Here is a 24,821-nt window from a genome sequence, read left to right as displayed (position 1 = left end):
ATCATTTATAGGGTGGCGGATAAAAGATAAAATAAAGTTTACGACTGAAAATAAAATACTGGATATCCACAACAACACTTTTATAGAATACAGTTACTTATTATAGATCCCCAGTTTGGCGATCGGACAAATATATCAGCAGTCGGTTGATTGGATGAGTCCAATCGTCTAATGTTTTTATTAGGCGATGTTTTGGACGATGTACTGTATATATTATTTTTTTGCACATTTAATGTATCCTAATGTTCTGCCTCCTCAAGAATTGAACTCTTTAAATATAGCCAAATTAAACATAAAGCGCAATACTTTTGCCGTCAAGTCTGGATATTAAAACTTGTGTCAGCTTATGTTTATATCACCAGTCAATTTGATTTGTAAGACACTCTTGATGTCTGTCAATCTTACTACTATAATTGACAAAAGAGGTTATATACATATGATTTGTTTTGTGTCTCAAGTTATAAAAACAAACAAAATATATGTTTTATTGGATCTGAGCACTCGATACACGAATTTTTTTTGTTGAAAAATAATATATTTTTTAATAATAATAATAATAATAATAATAACTAGATGTCAGGGCCGCTTCGCGGCCCTCACATCTAGGCCCGATCCGAGGTTGGTCCAGACAGCACTGGCCTAGTCACTCTGCACACACGTCATGCGAAGTCCGGCCCCTCTGGCCTCTCCTCTCCTCTCCTCCCTCCCCGCTTTGCTTTGCGGCCCTAACCTCTAGTCCCAACCATAGACATATAAAGGTAGACGCCTCCTTCGGCTCTGAGGCGTGCGTATCTCGGCCGTGCTTCCACTTCCTTCCGCTTCAGCAGGGCAAGCTAGAAACTTCCGTGTGCGTCACAGAAGGGGGGCGTTCGGTAGGCCAATCAGAGGCAGGTGGGGCAGGTCTTTTCTTAAGAGGCAGCCGCGCAGGAACTAGTCAGTTAGACGCGCTGTGATTGGCCAGTAGTCAAGGCGCTGTGATTGGCCAGTAGTCAAGTAGCCCTGCGGAAGAGCCTTGTATTTTGATACCAGTCGCTCCAATGAACTGCAGAGGCCAATGAGGTATCTAGGTTTCTATATCTATGGTCCCAACCTCCCAACCTCGGTCATGTGATAAAGAGGTCAGACTTCCTGTATCTGGTTGCTATGGCAACCTGCCAGATCAGGCTGAGGGTCTGATAGGCAAATCAGAGAATCAATCAAGCCGAGAGTCTGATCACTGATCGAGGTGGGGTAAGATGTCTAAATCATAGCCATAGCTCTGATCAACAGTCTGTGGCGGGTCTTGGAGGCATGTGGAGTGATCCTGTGCTTGCGAATCCCGGACGAACTTTCAGAGCTTTTGTCAATTATAGTAGTAAGATAAGATAAGATATTCGAATATATTCAAATATCTGCCAATTTTAAGACCAATATTCGAATATCATTTCTGAGGAAAGTGGACAGCCCTAGTGTATGTTTATGTGTGTGTGTGTGTGTGTGTGTGTGTGTGTGTGTGTGTGTGTGTGTGTGTGTGTGTGTGTGTGTGTGTGTGTGTGTGTGTGTGTGTGTGTGTGTGTGTGTGTGTGTGTGTGTGTGTGTGTGTGTGTGTCTCTTGAATAAGAATCCTCAAGTTGAGCCAATACTGGCAACAAGTAGGTGAGCTTGTAAAATATTGAATATTATATGTTGTGTACTTACTACTAATATGTATGTACTATTGATAAGAAGTCTACGGTCCTTAACCCACTAAACCCGGGAACACATCTGTGTCACTTTAGATTGCTTTGGATATTCAAAAATAGCAGATATACAAGCTCATAGCGCTAGAGCTTGTAGATCTGCTATTTTTGAAAAATAAATGTGAAAATGTGTGCAAATCTTTCAATATATATATTTTTTTAAAGGGAAAATGTTTAACTCAAATCTTTGCTTCTGGGGGGGTCCCTGGAACAGAATATTTTTAGATGGGGGTCTGCGGCCAATTCTTTTTTTCTAAATCCTAACAGTATGTTGCTATATCAGTGGTGCTCCAACTTTTTCATGTCAAGGACCATCCAAAATTATATGTATTTGGCCGCGGACCCCCATCTCAAAATATGTTGTTCCAGGGACCCCCAGGAGCAGATATTGGAGTTAAAAAAATATATATATATTCAAAGTTTTGCACAATTTGTCACGATTTCCCCCCAAAAATAGCCAAAGAAATTTTAAAATGACACAGATGCGTTCCCGGTCTTAATGGATTAGCGTCCATAATACGCTGCCCTTCCTGTGAGAGTATCGTTTGTGACCATCAGAAAACAGTCACTATGTCACTGTATCAACAACATTGAGACTAATTCCTGTATGTTTACTGTTCTCTGTGATAAAACAACACTATGGTGGCGCTCAGCAAGGTCGTTAAACCTTTGTTTTTGTACTGTGAATTCAATATTTTAAATGGTATGTTTATAAGTACACAATACTTCTAATGACCTTCTCAAATCTCACCCCTGACAAACCCATTGTAACTTCAACACCCGTCCTTGGTTCTGGTGACTGACATTGTCTTTCTAATACGTGAGGAGACCGTGTTTTTTTCAATTACTCTTTTCATTTATTTTTTATATATTTTTTGGAAAAATGAAAAAAATGTAATACAATAAAAATATTAAATAAAATAAATGAAAAAAGTAATCGAAAAACACGGGCCCCTCGCGTATTAGGAGGGCAGGATGAGTCACCAGAACCAAGGACGGGAGTTTTTGCTGAATCTAACATGTTAAAAATAGAGTTGGAAGTTACAATGGGTTTGTATAGGAAGGGGGTGTGTTTGATAAAATGAATATCAAATATCTAAATACTGAATCAAGCAACTTAAAAACTGTACGGTGGGCTCACACAAGCCTGAGTAGACGATTAAATAACCCAATTTTTTTTTTAAAGTGAAATATTCCCTTTAACACTAAAATGAATAAAAAACAAACTAAAACAAAAAAAAACAAGAAATTGAAGTCAAAAGGAACGCACATCTATAATAAGCTTAATGGTGCTGCATGGTACGCTACCTTTCGTAGGTCTTGTGGTGGTGGTTCCTCCTGGTGCTCCTCTGCTCCTCGGCTTCCTCTCCTTGTGAGCAGCTCCTCCGCAGAGGCTTGAGGACCTTCGCCTTCTTCACCTCCTCCTCCCATCCACCTCCTCTTCCTCCTCCTCCTCCTCTTCCTCCTCCGCCGGGGGAGTGCAGGCGCTTGCTGCGCCGCATGATGCACTGTTGCCAGATTCAGCAAGGGAAATAAGCAAGCAGGTCTATGAAAACAAGCCCAAAAGAAGCGACCACACGAGCACTTTAAACCCCACATACGTCGGCTATTTAAAAATAGCCGATCAACAAGCTCACAACGCGACGCATTGTGAGCTTGTAGATCTGCTATTTTCAAAAGAAAATCTGGAAAAAAGTGAAACATTTTAACATCACAAATCTGGTATGGGGGTCCCTGGCGCAAAATATTTTTTGATGGGGGGGAGGGCGGGTCGGTGGACAAATACGTATTAATTTGGGGGTCCTTGACATGAAAATGTCTGAGAACCACTGGTTTAAACAACATTAGTAAACAAGCCCAAATAAAGCAACTACACTTTAGAAACAAGCTCATAAAAACCCGTAACCACCAATATTTACCAGCAACTTTGGAGAAAAAAACAAGCCCAAAGTCGCTTATAATAAGCAGACTTGGCAACGCTGTGCATGATCTGCCAAAGCAGGGCCATGCAGCGAGAGAGAGAAACTTCATACGGTGTAATAAAACATTACAACCCTCGGGGTACATTCCTGGGGTGCATCTTGGTAGTAAAAAGCTCCAAGCCAGCTGCAGTGAAAAGGGACCCCGGAGCCGGAGGCTCCATCTCAGGCTCTGACCCCTCGACCCCGACCACAAGGGCTCTCCCGTTTCCTCCACCCATAGTCAACACTTGGAACATGGTGGCTGCAAGTAGGCCTGTCACAATTATTACATAATCGTGTAGTCGCAATTATTTTTGCATAATTGTCATAATCGCTTCCATGTTGAAAATTTTTCACACATTTTTAGATATAAAAAAAAAGCAGAAATAGCTGATCTACAAGCTTACAACGTGACGCATTGTAAGCTTGTAGATCAGCTATTTCTGCATTGTTTTTAAATGTATAACATTTTTAAATAATGTAAATAATTTCTTTGTATATTTAATTATTTGTCATATCTGCTTGTGACATTTTTATTACGAAGCCTAAAATGCAAACAGAAATTAAAAATGTCTTCATATGTTCCGATGTTCAATGCAAAATATACAATTACATCGTTAATCGCAGTTATTTGAATGACAATTAATCGTCAAATTTGTAATCGTGCTGCAAGAAGAACAGCTAGACCTGTACTGTACTGTACTGTACTGTACTGTACTGTACTGTAACTGTACCGTACCCAAACTGTAAGATACGGAGGAATACTGAAATAAAAGTGTAATTCCAGCCCTCATGGATTAACCCTTTAAGACCGTGAACGAAATGTTCAGATTTCTTTGGCTATTCAAAAAATTGCAGATATACAAGCACCGCGCTATGAGCTTGTAATTCTGCAATTCTTTTTTGAAAAATCATCAAAAAAAAATTAAGCAAACATTTGTAAAATATTTTGTTCCAGGGACCCCCCAGAAGCAAAGATTTGAGTTCAAAATAATCGCTTTAAAAATATATATATATTCAAAGATTTACACCACATTTTCTGGATTATAAAAAAAATAGCAGATCTACAAGCTCGAGCTTGTATATCTGCTAACCATTCAATCCAGGGACGCATCTACAAGTTTCTTCTAAAAAAGGTTTCTGAAAAACTAAAGGAGTAGTTCACCCATAAAATGATTTATTTTCTATCAATTACACACCCCATGAAGCCTTGAATTTGTGGATTTATTAATTTTTTGTCGCATTCCTAAGCCAATAATTTCATTACCGGCGGAAAGATGCTAATGTATCCGGTAGGAGACACAAAGTAGACTCTTTGTGTCTCCTACCGGAAATACACCCGGTCATCAAATTATTGGCTTAGGAATGCGACAAAAACAAAAACAAATCCATGAATTCAAGGCTTCATGGGGTGTGCAACTGATAGAAAATAAGTCATTTTTTGGGTGAACTACTCCTTTAAGTTTCTATCTAAAATTACACAGATCATGTGTTCCTGGTCTTAACCCATGAAGACCTGAAGCCGATTCTACAAATGTCTTCTAAATCCCAACAGTTTTCTGAAAAACGTATGTTTCTATATCAGTGGTGCTCAAACTTTTTCATGTCAAGGTCTCCCAAAATTGTATGTATTTGGCCGCGGACCCCCATCTCAAAATATTTTGTTCCAGGGACCCCCCAGAAGGAAAGATTTGAGTTAAAAATGTTCGCTTTAAAAGAATATATATTCAAAGATTTGCACACATTTTCACGATTTAAAAAAAATAGCAGATCTACAAGCGCACTCGGTGCCACGCTATGAGCTTGTATATCTGCTATTTTTTAATAGCCAAAAGTGTTTTCATGTCAAGGACAAACTTTTTTCATGTCAAGGACCCCCAAAATTATATGCATTTGGCTACGGACCCCCATCTCAAAATATTTTGAGATCCCAGAAGCAAAGGTTTGAGTTATTAAACAACTTCGCTTTAAATAAATAATATATATATATATTCAAAGATTTGCACAAATGTTCATGATTTTTCAAAAATAGCAGCACCCTGACAAGCACTTGGAATTGTGAGAGTTGAGGCATTACATTTAGTTAGACTCGGTTCTATAGAAAGATAGTGAAAATAGCAGATCTACAAAATAATCAAAATAATGTTTAATGGAACAAGGTCATAATAAGTCGTTGTTGTTAGACACTGAAGATATAACAAATAATAATAATGTGTCAAGCAGCAAATCTCTACCTACCAGAGGTCCTACCTTCAAGTTATTGATCATTTTTAAATATCTAACATGTATTATTGTGGTTATTGGCGGATATAATCATAGTCCACATTATAACCACATGAACCCTACCACTTTACCACTTAACCACTTAAACCCCAGCATAGGTATTTTCATGGGGATACGGATGTGGGGATATGCCGTTGTGAGCTTGTCGATCGGCTATTTTTAGCGAAAGCTTTCCCCACAATAACAGAAAAGGTTACAGACACTAGTATTGAGCCCTGAGGGACTCGGGTCAACTATATGGTTAAGTGGTTAAACAGTTGATTCTTAGAGAAACATCAATCAATATGGAACAAGAGAACGCTCGGCAAAAACAGGCGACGCGTTGAGAGCTTGTAGATCTGCTATGTTGTGAGCTTGTAGATCTGCTATTTTGACATGAGCTTGTAGATCAACTATGTTGACACGTTGTGAGCTTGTAGATCTGCTATTGTGATGCATCGAGAGCTTTTAGATCTGCTATGTTGACACGTTGTGATCGAACTTGTAGATCAGCTATGTTGACGCGTTGTGAGCTTGTAGATCTGCTATTGTGACGCGTTGTGAGCTTGTAGATCTGCTATTGTGATGCATTGAGAGCTTTTAGATCTGCTATGTTGACACGTTGTGATCGAGCTTGTAGATCTGCTATTTCGAAGCGTTATTTTCACGGTTGTGAGCTTGTAGATCTGCTATGTTGATGTACAAGTGTGTTTGTAAACTTTACCCCAGCTAGCCGTTACTTGTTGTTAGCCTAGCGTTAGCAGCTAATCAGTGCAGTTTAGCATTAAGAATACATTAGCAGATGGTTAGCGGCTAGTATTAGCATCTTTAGTTATATTACAGCCTGTATAAATACCTTATATAACATATTTAACTCTATTTAGACACATATTTACATAAAACTTACCTACCGTTGTTAGCCGAGCAGGGTACGCATGCGCACAAGCCCCGGAAGCGGAAGTTCAAGGATCCACCGACAAGACAAGACACGGAGCATCATGGGAGATGTGGTCCAGGGATGACATATTTTTGTAGGCGGAAGAAGTAGGGTGACAACAAATGTTGAAGATACGTCATTTTGTAGTCATTAACGCTCCAGGCTCACATTCAGTGGTGCAAGAAGTACTTTTTTTTTTACTTGAGTAAAAGTATCAATAATGCAAAGTAGAAATACCCTGTTTAGAAGTAAAAGTCTGGAATTAAAAATGTACTTGAGTAAAAGTACAAAAGTATTGGTATTAAAATGTACTTTAAAGTAACCAAAAGTAGAAAGTACTCATTCTGCAGAATCTCCCATATCACAAGTTTTCAAATGTGTAAAATGTATTAAAATATTAATATGTATTAGAATAGCAGATATACAAGATCGGCTATTTTCAAATGGCCGAAATGTATATAGGGCTGAATGTTTGCATGTTTTGTGATAAATAATAATAAAAATCTACAAAGTAACCAGTAACTAAAGTTTTCAAATAATTGTCATGGAGTAAAATGTATAATATTTGCCTTTGATTTTTCAAAAATAGCAGCACCCTGACAAGCACTTGGAATTGTGAGAGTTGAGGCATTACATTTAGTTTGACTCGGTTCTATAGAAAGATAGTGAAAATAGCAGATCTACAAAATAAGTATTAGAATAGCAGATATACAAGATCGGCTATTTTCAAATGGCCGAAATGTATATAGGGCTGAATGTTTGCATGTTTTGTGATAAATAATAATAAAAATCTACAAAGTAACTAGTAACTAAAGTTTTCAAATAATTGTCATGGAGTAAAATGTATAATATTTTTTGATATGTAGTGGAGTAGAAGTAAAAGTACATAAAATTGGAAATACTCTGGGAAAGTAAAAAAAATACCTCAACATTTACTCAAGTAAAATGTATATAAAATGAAATCAACAAATTGCCACCTACATTTTTAAAAGTTTAGGTGTTTCCAACTGTTTAAGTGTAGGTGGGTGGCATTGCCACAGAATGCACACGGAAACACTGCCTTATGGGTATAAAATGGCATCAATAGACCGCCGAAGTCTGACGTCATTTACACATCCTTTGTTTGTCTACCTGGTTCGCAGTTTTCCACCCCCGTTCTGAATCCCATAGACGTATTTAATATCGCGTCAAATAAGAACTGTGTTCCAAAAATAAACAAATGACCACGGCGGGTTGACTCTTATGGATATGAAGCATCAACTGACGGTGAGAAAACGCTAATGTTACTTCCGCCAAATTAGTTACATTTTCGCCAGAAACAGACTGTATCAAATATAAGTGACTGACTATCATAAACTATACAGAACCTCCTCCCTGACAATAACGCCGACACGCGGTGTTTATTTTTGGACCACAATTCTTATATGAGACGATTCTAAGATGACCCAATGTTATTCTACATAGAGAAATTACTTCCGCAAACCTGGGGATGAACGAGTGACGTCAGGACTTCGGTGCTCTATAACATTGTAATTTTAGAATCTAAATTCTCTACAAGCTCACTGACTGAGACCCATGTGTGGAAGAGAAGGCCTGAATAAACATTTCACTGGAGTTTCCAATGATAACAGCTCTGTTTGAACAGTTGTGTGCACAGATATATATATATATATATATATATATATATATATATATATATATATATATATATATATATATATATATATATATACGTCCTTAACTAACGTCCATAGCATATCATATAGCACTTTGTGATTTCCAAAAATGTTAAGTGCGTTATAAATACAATACAGGTTAAGACTTAGACAGGGGCCATTTTCGAATTGCAGCCTCCTGAAGGTGTATCTTTAGGGCAGTTTTGAAAGTGAGTAGGGTTTTACACTCCTTTACTCCTTTTGGTAGGGCATTCCACATTTTTGCTGAATAGCATGAGAACGAGTTCATACCCTTAGTTGAGCCAAATCTGGGTTGAACATGATCAGTGGAGCTGCCTCTGGTGTTATGATCATGGACTTCATTAACATTTTGGAAGTATTTTGACAAATACAGGGGGATCCCAATGTTGTGGTGTATCTTGAAGACCAGGCCCATAGCAAGTTGCTGTACTCTGTCCTCAACCCTAAGCCATCCAATCCTAGCAAAATGAGCAGGGGTTAGATGGGTTCTGTGATTGAGGCCAAGAAGTAGCCTTACAAGTTTGTTTTGGGATGTTTGGAGCCTTGTTTTTAAGGCCTTGGAGGTGTTGTGATACCATGAAGTGCATGCATAATCATAATGACCTTGAATGAGGGCCCCTGCAAGAATCTTCAGAGTATTCTTACTGACTAGGCGATCAATCCTCCACAAATAGCGTGTTGTTCGGTTGACATTTTTGATCACTTTTTCTGCGTTTTTGTTACCAGAGAGGTTTGCCTCCAAGATGGAGCCCAGGTAGGTAATTTCATCCTTTCTTTTGATGACATCATCACCCACTTTGATCGTGAAACTCTCTGCCTTGCTAAGGTTAGGACTGGACCCAAAGAGGATGGATTCAGTTTTACCCAGGTGTAATGAAAGTTTGTTATCAGAGAGCCAGATGCAGATCTTGTTGAGTTCGGAGCTGAGAGTTTTCTCAACCTGCAGCCTGTCCCTGTCCGAGACTAGCAGGGCCGAGTCATCTGCGAACAGGAACAGCTTGCAGTCGCAGGCCGATGACATGTCATTCACATATATCAGGAACAGTAAAGGTCCTAGTATACTTCCTTGTGGGACACCACAAGTCACAGGGAGGGGGGGGGACTGGATGCTGTTTACTTCCACCACTTGCTCCCTCCCTTCCAGGTAGGATCTCATCCAGTTCACTGACGTATCATCAAAACCTATTGCTTTGAGCTTATTGATCATAATTGGGTGATTGACGGTGTCAAAGGCCTTCTGGAGGTCCAGCATGACCATGCCGCAATATTTGCCCTTGTCGACATCTTGTTTGATAGAGTCGTTCAAATAGAGAAGGCATGTGTCAGTGGAGTGGTTTGTTCTGAAACCAGATTGGAATTTGTAGATTAGATTTTTTTTGGCAAGATACTTATTGACCTGTTCATAGACTATTTTTTCCATGACTTTCGAGATGGAGCTAAGAATAGAAATAGGGCGGTAGTTGCCAGGGTCTAATTTGTTTCCTTTTTTGTACAGAGGGGTCACCCTTGCTTTTTTGAAATCGTTAGGGACCCGTCCCTGTATGATGGAGAGGTTTATTATGTGGGTAATAATTGGAGCAATGGAGGCGGCCGAGTCTTTTAGAAATTTGGCGGGGATATTGTCGAGGCCTGTGGCTTTGTGTTGATGAAGAGCACTCAATTTTTTAAACACCTCTTCTGTTTTCACAGGGGAGAGTTTAAAATCATCTTTCCGTACACCCTGTTTTTCGTAAAATGAGTCAACATGCTCTTCACCATAGCACCCAGAGTGAGGGGGTAGTTTTTCAACCAAATCTGAGGCTATGGTCGTGAAGAATATGTTGAGGATTTTACTCACTTCATGTTTGGATGTGATGAGAATGTCATTCACCTTGAGGCTTATGTTTGTAAACCTGGTTTTCAATTTCTTGCTGCAGCCTAGTAGGTTGTTGAATAGCTTCCAAAGCTCTCGTGGTTTGCTTTTATTTTCCTCAATTTTGTCATCGAGGAAGCTTTTTTCTGCTAATTCGAGCATGCGATTAACCTTGTTTCTTAGCTTGTTTCTTTCTTTTACAAGTTTAGCTACGTGGGATTCGAGACCTTTGTTAAAACACCTGGCGAGTTTGATCCTACCTTTATGAAGCTCAGAACACTTTTTGTTTCTGACCTTCATGGCAGTAAGGATGTCTGAATTCATCCATGGTACCGGGCGGGTTTTGACCCTGATGGTTTTCATGGGAGCCACACTGTCCAAAATTTGAATGAATTTGGTTTTGAAACCAAGCCAAGATTCGTCTACCTGTGTGCTGTTTAGTACGTCGGACCAGTCCAGTTCCTCTAGCCTGTGATCTAAGTCCTCACTCTTATAGTTTTTGAGGTCTCTGATCGTGACTGATTTGTGGTAACCGTTCTTAGGTTTACGTTTCTTTCTGGTGCAGAAGATCATGTTATGATCAGATATGCCACAGGTAGAAACACCACTATTGAGGATTTTGTCCTTGTCCGTTGTTAGAATGAGATCTATGGTAGTTTGAGTGGAAACACACAGCCTTGTGGGCTGGGTGATTAGCTGGTGGAGTGAGTGCCGATGACAAAACCCCTTGAATGACTTACACACTGACGCTTCCTTACGGAGCATGTCTGTGTTAAAGTCACCAATGTAATGTAATATAAATAGGTAAGACAGAATTAATCAGGAACAGTACTTTCTAATGTGATACTATCAACATTCATCCTTAGCGATCCCACACTGTTTCTTCAGGAACAGTACTTTCTAGTTATTATTATTACATACATTATATATCTGCTGCTATGCTCACACACCTTTATTGCCAGACCCAAGGGGTCGGCTTACATGAGGCTTTGTACCTGTTTCGTCCATACATGGGCATGGTCACTTTGTCCTTAGGCCCCAGCCATAAAAGTCTGTCCCCCTTTCGTCCATACACGGGCATGTTTTGTACCTGTTTTCTCCATACATGGGCAAAAAACAGGTTTTGGTCACTTTGTCCTTAGGCCCCAGCCATAAAAGTCTGTCCCCCTTTCGTCCATACATGGGCATAGACACAGGCTGACACGTCATGTGAAGTCTGGGTCTGGCAGAACCAGGTCTCCTGGTCTTGTTATTATTACATACAGTTTATATCTGCTGCTATGCTCACACACCTTATGTCTTACCTCAGGTAGGCCTACTTAACGGACAAGATATTTATTTATTTATTGATCTCTCTGCCTCCCCCCCCTTCTTCTTCTTCCCTTTCTCTTACGGAAACGACCAAAACGATGGAATTTCAGCCACAATGTTTTACACCTGTAAACTGTTATGTGACAATAAAGTTGATTCTGATTCTAAACATTTTCCCTTAAGCCCTATATACTTGACAAATAGCAAAAATAGCTGTGAACAGAGCTGCCTGAAACAGGGTGAAACTAAAAAGTGCACAGGTCAGGTAGGTTAGTGTGGGACAGCAATGTATTCAGTGCATGGAGAAAGGCTACAATAGTTCCTGTTTGTGCAACAGTGATTATTACTACCATACTACTGCAAGACTCAAACTAAAAAAGGAAAACATTGTTTTGTTTACCAAAACAAAAATAAAAACTAAATGAGTTTAAAAAGAATGAAAACTAAATAAAAAACTAACATGAACAATGCAAAACTAAAACTGTAACTAAATCAAAGTAGAAATGCATGTAAATGTATTATTTATTTCCGCCATCGTATCCTGTGGTCATGTATTCAGCTTCTATAAATCAAGGCTTTCCTCGTAATAGCTCAAAAGCTAAAAGCAAGACTAAAACAAAATAAAAATAAAAAGTAGCTCCTAAAAACTACTTACGCACTGAAATCCAACACCAACCTGTGAAAACAAAATAAAAATGAATAAAACAAATTAAAAAACTATACTAACTCGGCTGTGCATGTGTCTGTTTCTGGGCTACTGGCATTAACAAATAAATGGTAAATGGTGCATTTATATAGTGCTTTCATCCAAAGCACTTTACATAGATTGTGCATTACATTCACCCATTCACACACCGATGGCGGAGGAAACCATGCAAGGTACCAACCTGCTCATCAGGAGCAATTAGGGGTTCAGCGTCTTGCTAAAGGACACTTCAACACTAGCTCTGGGGGAGCCTGGGATCGAACTGGGAACCTCGCTACCGGCCACTCCACCTCTGAGCCACTGCCGCCCCAACTGCGCAAACAACCAGGTATGCAGCAGGTTTGGGTTGGGGACATATTGACAGCAACATCACACAGAAGGAAAGAGAAACAAAAACACCCCAATGTGTAAAATAACATTTCTAGTTTAATGAAAATGATGATGTTTGACGTCTGGCGAAAACCAGGCGTAATGTCAGAATGACAAGGAGTCAAGTTGGTTCCTTCTCTCTATTAAAAAACTAAAAACAAATAAAAACAAAACAAAACAGTGAGTTCATCACAAAAAAACAAAGACAATGTTAACATCTTTCTTGCTTTCTGCCAAATTGTCTTTCTTTTTTACTCAAAAAAGAAAAAGAAAAGAAAATAATTGCGATCAAAACGTTTCTCAAAACGTTTATTTTTGGGCCGTTACGGTCCGTTTTAAGTCTGTCGAGTCTTCTGGGCTCTTGAACTGGAAGCTGCACATGTGATAAAGCATGACAAATTCACAAAACATATTTTCTGCAGAACTCTCATCTGTGTAAAGGTACAGAATCTCCGAGGGTTAACCCAATGACACTGTGATGGATAATACATGTCAGCAATCTGAAGCTTCACTTCCTAGGTCACAACTTGGGGACATAATGTTGGTGTTCATCCTTTACTGTCCCCTCTGATTATGTTATGTTTATTCAGCTTTTAGCATGGTCACAAGTTTAAAAGAACAGGGGCCATTAAAAAGAAAACCTCAATATCAATAAAAAGTCCAGAATCAAAAAATTCTAACTAAAATGTGCAATTATCTAAGCTCAAAGTCAAAAATCAAATGACCTCATAGGCAAATCTAAAATCTATCTGTCACTTTACGAGTCTTCACATACATGGGATTGATGATTTCTTATCTCTCAGTTTGGCATCTGGGGATGTCCAGTGTGTTTGAGTCAAGACACAGTTGAGTGCGACTCTCTGCTAGAGTGCTCAATGTGAGAATGCAGAGCCTCTGTCTACCCTGAATACCTCTGGAAAAGCATGATTTTGCAAGACTGTTTCTTATTATCAATCAATGCAGTTTATTCTTTGTTTTTCAAACATATTCATATAGACGGCGGAGTAAAGCTAGCTTGTGCTTTCCTCAGCTTGGCAGCAATCGTCTCATAAAATTCAATTTGCTGCCCCAGGTAAAGGTACATGACTTTGTTGTAGTCGTAGCAACGGTTGCTATGGAAGTGGTTCATCTCTGCTTGTAGTGCGTATGACATGGTGCTGACACGTTGAGCCAGTGTGACTCTCTCCTCGGGGGAGATTCTGGCGGTCGACACCAGCTTGTCACCTTCCTTCAGATTGTCTATGGCGGTCTTATGGACTGCAAGGGTTTGCGGGATGCAGGCCAGAAAATTCTTATATTCGTAGTTGAGTTCCATGACGTAGTGAAGGCTAGGCTGCTCTCCAACCAGCTGAGCTATCTCTTCGTATGTGTTTGCTGTTGTTCTCAAGGCCTTAGGCAGGGTGGCCTCTCCACCAAATCCAGTGGTGTCGAAGACGTTCGAGATGATTTGGAAGGCGTGGGCGATTCTATCGTACTCTTTGGCCAACGGTCCTATGCATCTTTTCCAGTGCTCCTGGCACACCGTGATGATCTCCTTGATTCCTTCACTCATGGTTTTGGTAAACCTGCTGTACTTCTCGCACTTCATTTCTATCTCTATGGACTCCAGATCGGGACCTTGAGGCTCCAAAGTTGAGAAGATCATGATTCCCACCTTCTCGTCCTCCTCTGCTTTTCTCTTGCCCAGCTTCCAGTCCGAGTCGTTCTTGAACATCAGGAAGTGCTGGAACACGTTGCTGGTGGAGATGACCGGGTGCTTACACATCCTGGTCATCCAGGACTGCAGTCGCTCCAAACGAATCCTACCGCTTTCCTCCTCAGAACGCCCTCTCACTGCCTTGTCCGGTAAGGAAGCAATGGGGACGGCTGCCCCATATTTGTGCAAAAGCCTATTGTACAACCACTCAAAGTGATTGTACTTGTGTTTGACAGGTTTGTTTGTGGTGTTGGGTGTGACCAGATACTCGGTGTAGCTCTTCAGCCCGTATAGTTTGCCCTTCTTGGGGTTGGAAACCGTACAGTCCAGCGTGGTCTCTTGGTAGGCCCACATTGGACCAAAATCTCCCACATAGATCGATATCTTCTCTTTGACCTTTCCAAACACAGTGGGTAGGAGGTAGCGCTCTAGCCCCGATTTGGAGAAACGCGAGAACTTGCTATCAGCAGCATTCTGCCCTGAGTGGCGCCCGGCGGTGGCGTTCCACACCAACGCAGGCGCGGGGACGAGTGCGAGTGCAAGTGCAGGTGCAGCCGCGGGTACGAGTGCAAGCGCGAGGCCAGGTTCAGCGTCAGGTGCAATAGGGTCTGTGTCAGCGTCAGGTGCAGGCGACGGGGCGGACGGTTCAATGAAAGACAGTTCCGACAGTTCTGGCAGGTCCGGATACGCTGGAATTTCCACTTCTTCACTTGGAGAATATGCTGTTGTGTTTTCAGCTTCCGAGAATGGATTTCCACCCAGAGGTGCTGCCAGATGACTATCTGGCACTAGGCCAACTTCCCCTTGAGAATTCTGTACCTCTATCCAGCCATCTTCAACGTTCTGATTTGTGATCGTGATGGCCTCCCCCTCAACGACCGACAGCTCACCGGTCCCAGGTGATGCAGTGAAGTCGTAGAGAACCAGGCGCATGATGGAGTGTGGATCACTCATCATTACAAATCATGAAGAGAAACACTTTGATTGATGATTACATTTTCAGCTCAGACACGCTTATGAAGGCCCACCCTCTTGCGTAAACGCCTACGTCACACAGACAGAAGCGCTGTGATTGGACAGTGGGTCGGAGCATCAAGTCTGAGCTAATAGGTTGATTCAACCGAGGCTGCTCACTTGCAGTGGGTGAGGGGGCATGGCCTATCTGGAATCAGAACCATGTAAAGAGTACATGATTCACATACACCTAAGTAACTCGGCTCTAGCCTCGCGTAGCCAGACTATATCACTGCGTGGATATGAGTCTGGTGCTTCCATGAGGAAGTTTTTTTTCCCAAGGGGCGGGATCAAAACAATGGCCCTCGATGCAATTGGTTAGACCTACAACCAACTACCGTCTCCCATATTCGAATACTGGGCCCTGATTGGTCCCCCTCGTCTTCGAGCAGGAAATTGATTGTCTATGGAGCAGTGCAGACCCAAATCGCAGAGCGCAATTTTTCTTTGCACTCGCAGATTCGTCTGGTCCCAGGCTAACTCGGCTCTACAGTTAAGTGCTAAGGATTTGATGCAATATAAAATCTGATTCTTAGCCACTTTAACACTGGCGTCCCCTGGCATGCATGTCATTATAAGCAAACATTGTTTTTGAAAATGGGGAAAATAGCAGATCTGCAAGCTCACAATGCGTTGCCATTTATTTGAAATAGGGCTTCAGTGGTTAATTTGTAATGTACCCTTTTCCCTTCCTAGAAAGGTGGTGGAGTCAGAAGTACAATATTTGTCTTTGAAATGATGAGCTCGGAGCCAAAGTCATAACATAAGGATAAAAAAATACAAATACTCGTGTAAGGTGCAGATACAAAAAAAAACTGGTGTTTGCTGCTAACTTGCAAGAGCTGTTTAGAGCAGGGGCAGTATTGAAACTCTGGGGTCTCAGCCCAGACCTGATATATTCAGATTTTCACCTGAAAATTGTTATTGCCAAGTAAAATAAATATAGGATGTGAGACACAACTCTATCATGTTTTCACCTGTGTGTGTGTGTTGTGTGTGTGTGTGTGTGTGTGTGTGTGTGTGTGTGTGTGTGTGTGTGTGTGTGTGTGTGTGTGTGTGTGTGTGTGTGTGTGTGTGTGTGTGTGTGTGCACAATGGTGGAAAAAGTACTCAAATTATTTACTTAAGTAAAAGTATCAATACTGCAATGTAGAAATACTCTGTTGCACAATGTGAGAATGCAGAGCCCTCTGTGTACCCTGAATACCTCCGGCAAAGTGATTTTGCAAGCCCGTTTCTGATTATCAATCACTGTAGTTTATTTTTTATTTTTTCAAACGTATTCATATAGACGGCGAAGTAAAGCTAGCTTGTGCTTTCCTCAGCTTGGCAGCAATCGTCTCATAAAATTCAATTTGCTGCCCCAGGTAAAGGTACATGACTTTGTTGTAGTCGTAGCAACGGTTGCTATGGAAGTGGTAGATCTCTGCCTGTAGTGCGTATGACATGGTGCTGACACGTTGAGACAGTGTGACTCTCTCCTCGGGGGAGATTCTGGCGGTCTTCACCAGCTTGTCACCTTCCCTCAGATTATCTATGGCGGTCTTATGGACTGCAAGGGTTTGCGGGATGCAGGCCAGAAAATTCTTATATTCGTAGTTGAGTTCCATGACGTAGTGAAGGCTAGGCTGCTCTCCAACCAGCTGAGCTATCTCTTCGTATGTGTTTACTGTTGTTCTCAAGGCCTTAGGCAGGGTGGCCTCTCCACCGAATCCAGTGGTGTCGAAGACGTTTGAGACGATTTGGAGGGCATGGGCGATTCTATCGTACTCTCTGGCAAACGGTCCTATGCATCTTTTCCAGTGCTCCTGGCACACCGTGATGATCACCTTGATTCCTTCACTCATGGTTTTGGTAAACCTGATGTACTTCTCGCACTTCATTTCTATCTCTATGGACTCCAGATCGGGACCTTGAGGCTCCAGAGTTGAGAAGATCATGATTCCCACGTTCTTGTCCTCCTCTGCTTTTCTCTTGCCCAGCTTCCAGTGCGAGTCGTTCTTGAACATCAGGAAGTGCTGGAACACGTCGCTGGTGGAGATGACCGGGTGCTTGCACATCCTGGTCATCCAGGACTGCAGTCGCTCCACACGAATCTTATGGCTCTCCACCTCAGAACGCCCTTTCACTGCCTTATCCGGTAAGGAAGCAATGGGGACGACTGCCCCATATTTGTGCAAAAGCCTATTGTACAACCACTCAAAGTGATTGTACTTGTGTGTGACGGGTCTGTTGGTGGTGTTGGGTGTGACCAGATACTCTTTGTAGCTCTTCAGCCCGTATAGTGTGGGGTTCTTCTTGGGGCTGGACACCGTACAGTCCAGCGTGGTCTCTTGGTAGGACCACATTGGACCAAAATCTCCCACATAGATCGATATCTTCTCTTTGACCTTTCCAAACATAGTACACAGGAGGTAGCGCTCTAGCCCCGATTTGGAGAAACGCGCAAACTTGCTATCACCAGCATTTTGCGCAAAGTACCGCAAAGTACCGGTGGTGTCAGCGTTCCACACCAACGCAGGCGCGGGGGCGAGACCGAATGCAGGTGCAGGTGCAGGTGCAGCCGCGGGTACGAGTGCAAGCGCAAGGCCAGGTTCAGGCGCAGCGTCAGGTGCAGTAGGGTCTGGGTCAGCGTCAGGTGCAGGCGACGGGGCGGAGGGTTCAATGAAAGACAGTTCTAGCAGGTCCTGATACGCCATAATTTCTACTTCTACGCTTGGAGAATCTGCTGTTGTGTTTTCAGCTTCCGAGAATGGATTTCCACCCAGAGGTGCTGCCAGATGACTATCTGGCACTAGGCCAACTTCCCCTTGGGAATTCCGTACCTCTATCCAACCATCTCTAACGTTCTGATTTGTGATCGTGATGGCCTCCCCCTTGAAGACCGACAGCTCACCGGTCCCAGGTGATGCAGTGAGGTCGTAGAGAACCTGGCGTATGATGGAGTGTGGATCACTCATCATTACAAATCAAGGCAAGAACACTTTGATTGATGATTCCATTTCCAGCTCAGAAACGCTTATGAAGGCTCACCCTCTTGCGTAAATGCCTACGTCACACAGAAAAAAGCGCTGTGATTGGACAGTGAGTCGGAGCATCAACTCTGAGCTAATTAGTTGATTCAGCCGAGGCTGCTCACTGCAAATACAAATACTCACGTAACGCAGAGATACTAAAACTGTTTTTTGCCAGACCCAAGGGGTCGGGCTTACATGAGGCTTTGTATCTGTTTTCTCCATACATGCTATGTGACTTTGTCCCCCGGCCCCAGCCAAAAAAGTCTGTCCCCCTTTCGTCATAGAAGGGACATACAGTAGAAGGGACATGCAGATGTTGACATCTGGATCACAAAGGATATACACGAATGGATACATACGGAAAAGTTTGAAATGATCCTGAATGATCTAACACTGACCGACTGACACTCTCAGTAACATGTAGTGAAAACCTAAAGAACAATAAAGTACGCTTTTTACTTTTTTCTTAGATCAGTGGAGAGTTTAAAGGTTTCATGACATTCAGTCTTACAACAAATTAAAAGTATTTATCATGGTCCTTCAAACGTGTATTACAAGTTTTAACTGAAAAATCCACTCCAGTGATCCATGGCAGGATTTTTTCTCTCTGATTTCTAAAGCCTTTTCAACTGCAGTGAAAAAAATTATCTTTGCCTGCGGGTGTCGCTGTTGAGGGATTTTGACTCTCAATCATCGCCTCTGCTCCGCCCCCCAAAGGAATTGATAGGGGAGGGGAGGGGCGGAGAGGAGAGGGGGCGGGATTTATCGACTGTGACATCTAAGTCAAGGGGCCAATCACAGATTACTTTTCAGCCTAATTATTCAGAAAACCCCAGAATGTTCCACTGAATGTTCAAAGTTCAGTTTTTTGGGGTCAATTGAGGTCACAAAACCTCCCAAAAAACATAAAAAATTAAAAAAGAGAAAATGAAAGTCATAGAACCTTTAAATCCTGGCCTTGACACAAACACCTTTAGACAGGGACAATGTGCACCAACAGAAAACATGTGTGATGTATATGTGTGTCTATCGAAGAAATGTCTATTTATTTTTAAGAGATCATTTTCTTTATCTGAACATCCCAATGCTCTAAACTCATTGAGGCACACCACCGGTGGTGGAAAAAGTAAAAAACTTACGTAAAGTAAAAGTAAAAGTATCAATACTGCAGTGCAGAAATACTCTGTTACAAGTAAGAGTCCGGTAATAAAAATGTACTTGAGTAAAAGTACAAAAGTATTGGCATCAAAATATACTTAAATTACCAAAGGTAAAAGTACTCATTGTGCAGAATGTCCCATTTCACATGTATACATTTGTATACATAATGTATACAAATCTTTTGAAAATAGCAGATCTACAAGCTCACAATGCGTTGCATCGCGACACATGTGAGCTTGTAGATCTGCTATTTTCAAATTGCCAAAATATATACTGTGTAGGGCTGAAGGGGTTAATGTATGTTTTGTGATAATAATCTAAATCTGCAAAGTAACTAGTAGCTAAAGCTGTCAAATAAATGTGTGGAGTAAAAGTACAATATTTGCCTCTGAGAAGTAGTGGAGTAAAAGTATTGAAAATGGGAAATACTCCTGTAAAGTCAAAATTCCTCAAAAGTGTACATAAGTACAGTACTTGAGTAAATGTACTTAGTTACTTTACACCACACCACACCACACCACACCACACCACACCAGAAAACAACACTTCTACATTTGCGTTTAATAACAGCAGCTGATTACATTACTTATATTCACAGCCGCTCTTTTCAGAGCCAGGATATACAACCTTGCCAACTCTTATCGTGTGCCACATGTTGGATCTCTCAAGCCGGTCCTTGACTTTATTTACTATCCAGGAAAAAGTACTCACACTTTTTACTTAAATAAAAGTATCAATACTGCAATGCAGAAATCTGTTACAAGTAGGCCTACAAGTCCGGTATTCAGAATTTACGAGTTAAAGTACAAAAGTATTCCATCAAAATATACTTAAAGAACCAAAAGTAAAAGTACTCATTATGCAGAAATCTTTCATTTCATGTTTTCTAAATGTATAACATCATTTGAAAATAGCAAATCTACAAGCTCACAACGCGTCGCAATGCGACGCGTTGTGAACTTGTAGATCGGCTATTTTCAAAGTATATAGACTATTTCCAAAGTCTATATGCTGTAGGGTTGAAGTGGGTAATGTACGTTTTGCAATAATAATCCAAATCTAAAAAGTAACTAGTAACTAGTACGTTTTCAAATAATTGTAGTGGAGTAGTGTAATTGTAGTGTTATAAAAGTATAACATTTGCCTCTGAGATGCAGTGGAGTAGAGGTAAAAGTATTGAAAATTGGAAATAATAAGATACCTCAAAATTGTACTTGAGTAAATGCACTTATTTACTTAACACCTCTGCTGTCCAGCTTATCCATGAACTTTCCACGTGTTCCAATGTTAGTCTAATAGAGGAGGGTGATTATAAAAGCTGACTGCGTGACTTCTCTAGTGACTCTGTGTCAGAATGAAGGGTGCAGGTTGGGCTTTGCTCGTTTTACTGCTCTGCGTGTCTGAGGGCGACGGGGCTCGGGGAGAGAGCGGTAGCGGCGGATCGGTCAGCGACGGAGCGAGCAAGTTCGAGCCGCCAGAGATCTGGGCCGAGCTGAAGTTTGTGAGAGACATGGTGCACGGCCTGGAAGACACCGTGGAGGCACAGAGAGACATGGTGCACGGCCTGGAAGACACCGTGGAGGCACAGAGAGACAGGTTAGTGACGCAAAAAGCTCAGGAGGGAGCGTTAACAACGATCTGGTACCACCCACCCATAAAACAAACATGGGCAAATTCTCCTTCTACAGCACTGCCACCCAGGTTTGGAAAAGTCTAACCCCATCCTCATTTAAAACAGCCCTAAAAATGCACCTTTCTGGAGGCCAAAAGAGGAGGTAGTACCATTTTCCCGTTAGACAGACGACCCCCCTTTTTTTCCTGCATTTTTTTTTTGTTTGTACATTTTATTTATTATTATTTGTTCTTTATTTTTGTGTTGATATTTGAACTGTTTGGTTGCTACTATATATGACTATGAATTGAATACCAAGGACCTCAATGGAAACAAGACCGCAAGGACTTTTTTGGACGGACCTTTTAGACAAAGTATTATAAATGTAATTGTGCTGTTTTACATTGTTTGCCTAATAAAATATTCAATCAATCAAACAGGCTGGGGGACATGGAGGCCAGGGTGGCAGCCAGCGAGGAAGAAGCCCAGGAGCAGAGGAACTTAGTGGCTGAGCTTCGGGCAGAGCTGACCACCACCAAACATGAGATGGAAGGTATTGTCAGTGGTGGAAAGTAACAAAGTACTTAAGTGCTGTACTTAAGTAAGATTTTGAGGTATTTTACTTTGCTTGAGTATTTCCAATTTCCAATACTTTTTCTTTTACTTCAGTACATCTCAGAGGCAAATATTGTACTTTCACTCCACTACAATTATTTGAAAACTTTAGTTACTAGTTACTTTGTAGAGTTTGATTATTATTACAAAACATACATGAACCACTTCTGCCCTGTATACAATTCGGCCATTTGAAAATAGCCGATCTACAAGCTCACAATGCGTCGCGATGCATTGTGAGATTGTAGATCAGCTATTTTAAAAAGATGAGTATACATTTGAAAACTTGCAATGGGACATAATTTCTGCCTAATGAGTACTTTTACTTTTGGTGCTTAAAGTACATTTTGATGCCAATACTTTTCTACTTTTACATTTTGAATTCCGGACTTTTACTTATAGTAGAGTATTTCTATATTGCAGTATTGATACTTAAAGGTAGGGTAAGTGATTTTCTTTGGTTAAAATAAGTGTTAAATAGCTCTATATTCTGATAGTACTCATTGCTATAGAGTGTTTGTTCAGTAAAAGGGGTCTCCTTGTCTCTCCAGCTCTTTATAAAACAGAAAATGCATTTTCGTTTCAGTTTCAGTTTCATTTCCAATTTTATCCAATCAGGATAGAGAACTCAATCAGGATATAGATTAAACAAGTGAAATTGGAAGTGATGACACTAAGAAATGAGCAGGCAAAATGGGAACTGGAACAATATAAAAATGAAGCTTAAAAATGGGTACTTTCTCCTGATTGGCTGAGATTTTGACACCTACCGGAAAATTTATTTTCTGTTTATTAAAGAGCTGGAGAGACGGGGAGACTCCTGTTACTGAAAAAACACTCTATAGCAATGATTACTATCAGAATATAGTGCTTTAACCTTTTAACAAAATACTTTTTGTTTTAACCCAAAAATATCACTTACCCTACCTTTAAGTAAAAGTAAAACATGTGAGTACTTTTTCCACCACTGCTGATTTCCTTGCTTTGGTTTATGTAATGTGTGTGATCGGGCAGCGAGCCACTCACTTACTAACTAGTCAGTGAGTGAAGGGGGGGGGGGGGGGTATGTGAATTTGTGTGTGCCGGCACTCTTTCGCCTACATACGTAAGGCATGGTTCTCAAACTTTTTCAATTGACACTTATTAGCCCACGGACCCCCATTTGAAAAGCTATGCCAAAGACCCCCAAAAGAGAACACTTTTTTCACAAAAAATAACAATTTGGAGATAATATCCATTAGATGTGTTTACACAACAGGTCTAATGTAAATACACACAGCTCACTGAACGCTATACATTCAGTTTGTGTTGGATGTGAAACTAACTACTGATAAAATCTGCTTCAACATTTATTATCTGGCAAGGGATTGTGTTTTCACTCCTGTCAGCCTGTCTGTCTGTGTGACAGGCAGGCAGACAGGCAGGCAGGCAGCGCGCGCGCACACACACACACACACACACACACACACACACACACACACACGTAATTGAGTGTTATGCAAAGATCTGCCTCCTGGTGACGCTATAATAATAACAGGCCGATGTGAAGCATTTGGGGCAGAGGTTCTTCCCTGTTCGCCTGGGACTGTGCATGCAAAGTCTCACACCGATCGGTCCAACGCTGCCGGTGATTGGCTGTTCACAGACAAACAGACGAAAGAAAACACAAACACACACGCGGACGGACATATATAAAACATATAGCCTCCGGCCTTCGGCCGTCTGGCCAGGCGGATACAACAACACTGTGTCACGTGCACAATGTAGCTTTGTTTACTTCCTGTTAGTCTGGCAGCCCCACGCTGGTCTGTTGTCCAATCAGAGGCTGACAAGACGTGCATATCAGGTGTTTATGTCTTTAATGATAGGCTTTGGTTGGTGTTGGGTGAGTGATGTTGCACCTCGACTGAATAGTATGCCTTTTCGGTTTTCAGTGAGTGGCGATCTCAAAACCAGATTTTTGTGGTAAAAAAATATATAGATAATAATAATATATTAGATGTACTGCAGAGTGCAAAGAAACACCAGGATTTTCATAGGTAGGCAACAAAAACATATTGCCCCGTGTGTGGGCCTTTAACATGTAATTTCTCTGCGATATTTTTCAGAAATGGCTGCCAAATTAAGTGCCAGTGAAGACCAAGTCGGAGTCCTTCAGACAATACTCAATGTCACTGACAACAATGTTGAGGACTTGAAAGAAGAAAGTGAAGGTAATTTGAACAGAAGTATGTTGGGTCCAGTGTTAATTTTGTCGAATACAACTATGACGAAAAATGTTGGTCGACTACCTTTTTAAACTGACGAAAACTAAACAAAAACTAAATAAAAACTAAGCTATGATGACTAAAACTAAGACTAAATATATTGACAATTTCCAGCCCACCTCGCTCAGCTGTCCACCGTAGAGACCAGGCTAAGCGCTAGTGAGGACCAAGTGCAGGAACTACAGAGTAAGTATGTTCATTAAACACAGCATGTTCTAAAACAGGGGTTCCCAAAGTTGGGGTCACGACCCCACTTGGGGTCGCGGGACACTGACGACGGGGTCGCAAAATTATTTAGGGTCATAAAAAAAAATACATATATATATATTTATTTATTTTTTACAGAATGAATGAACTACAATCTAAACATGATTACAAATAGTACATTTTACGCATCTCATTAGGTACTGTAAATGTGATTGATTGAATTCTATATAAACAAGATTATTAACAGTACAAGTAGTAGGCCTACAGTCAAAAGTCCTAGGCTTAATACATTACAAGTATTACGTTTATGTGCATAAATTACTTCCAGGGTTGGGTGGGGTCGCGAGTCAATGGCCGCATTATTTTGGGGTCGCAAGCTGAAAAGTTTGGGAACCCATGTTCTAAAAAATGAATACTGAT

The 24,821-nt window shown here is 41.1% G+C and overlaps 3 protein-coding genes across 3 annotated transcripts in view; all 3 read right to left on the bottom strand.

Moving 5' to 3' along the window:
* LOC308090147 (dual specificity protein kinase CLK4-like) overlaps window positions 1–3,163 on the bottom strand; it is a 33,325-nt gene extending 30,162 nt beyond the window's left edge. The window contains exon 1 of the mRNA XM_080435201.1: window positions 3,027–3,163. The gene's annotated coding sequence lies outside the window, so the exon portion shown is untranslated. The remainder of the gene's footprint in view (window positions 1–3,026) is intronic.
* Window positions 3,164–13,801: 10,638 nt separating this feature from the next.
* LOC308090114 (sorting nexin-9-like) lies at window positions 13,802–15,463 on the bottom strand (the record flags this gene model as incomplete). Its single annotated transcript, XM_080435140.1, has 1 exon — window positions 13,802–15,463. One exon carries the CDS (start codon window positions 15,461–15,463, stop codon window positions 13,802–13,804), a length of 1,662 nt encoding a protein of 553 aa, XP_080291266.1.
* A 1,342-nt stretch (window positions 15,464–16,805) lies between these two features.
* On the bottom strand, window positions 16,806–18,482 carry LOC308090113 (sorting nexin-9-like; the record flags this gene model as incomplete). Its single annotated transcript, XM_080435139.1, has 1 exon — window positions 16,806–18,482. One exon carries the CDS (start codon window positions 18,480–18,482, stop codon window positions 16,806–16,808), a length of 1,677 nt encoding a protein of 558 aa, XP_080291265.1.
* Window positions 18,483–24,821: the final 6,339 nt, after the last annotated feature.

The sequence above is a fragment of the Gymnoscopelus braueri genome, assembly GCF_963280865.1.
Source record: "Gymnoscopelus braueri genome assembly, chromosome: 8".
Lineage (NCBI taxonomy): Eukaryota > Metazoa > Chordata > Actinopteri > Myctophiformes > Myctophidae > Gymnoscopelus > Gymnoscopelus braueri.
The sequence above is the reverse complement of the archived record's forward strand: the minus strand, read 5'-3'. Positions and strand labels throughout refer to the sequence as shown.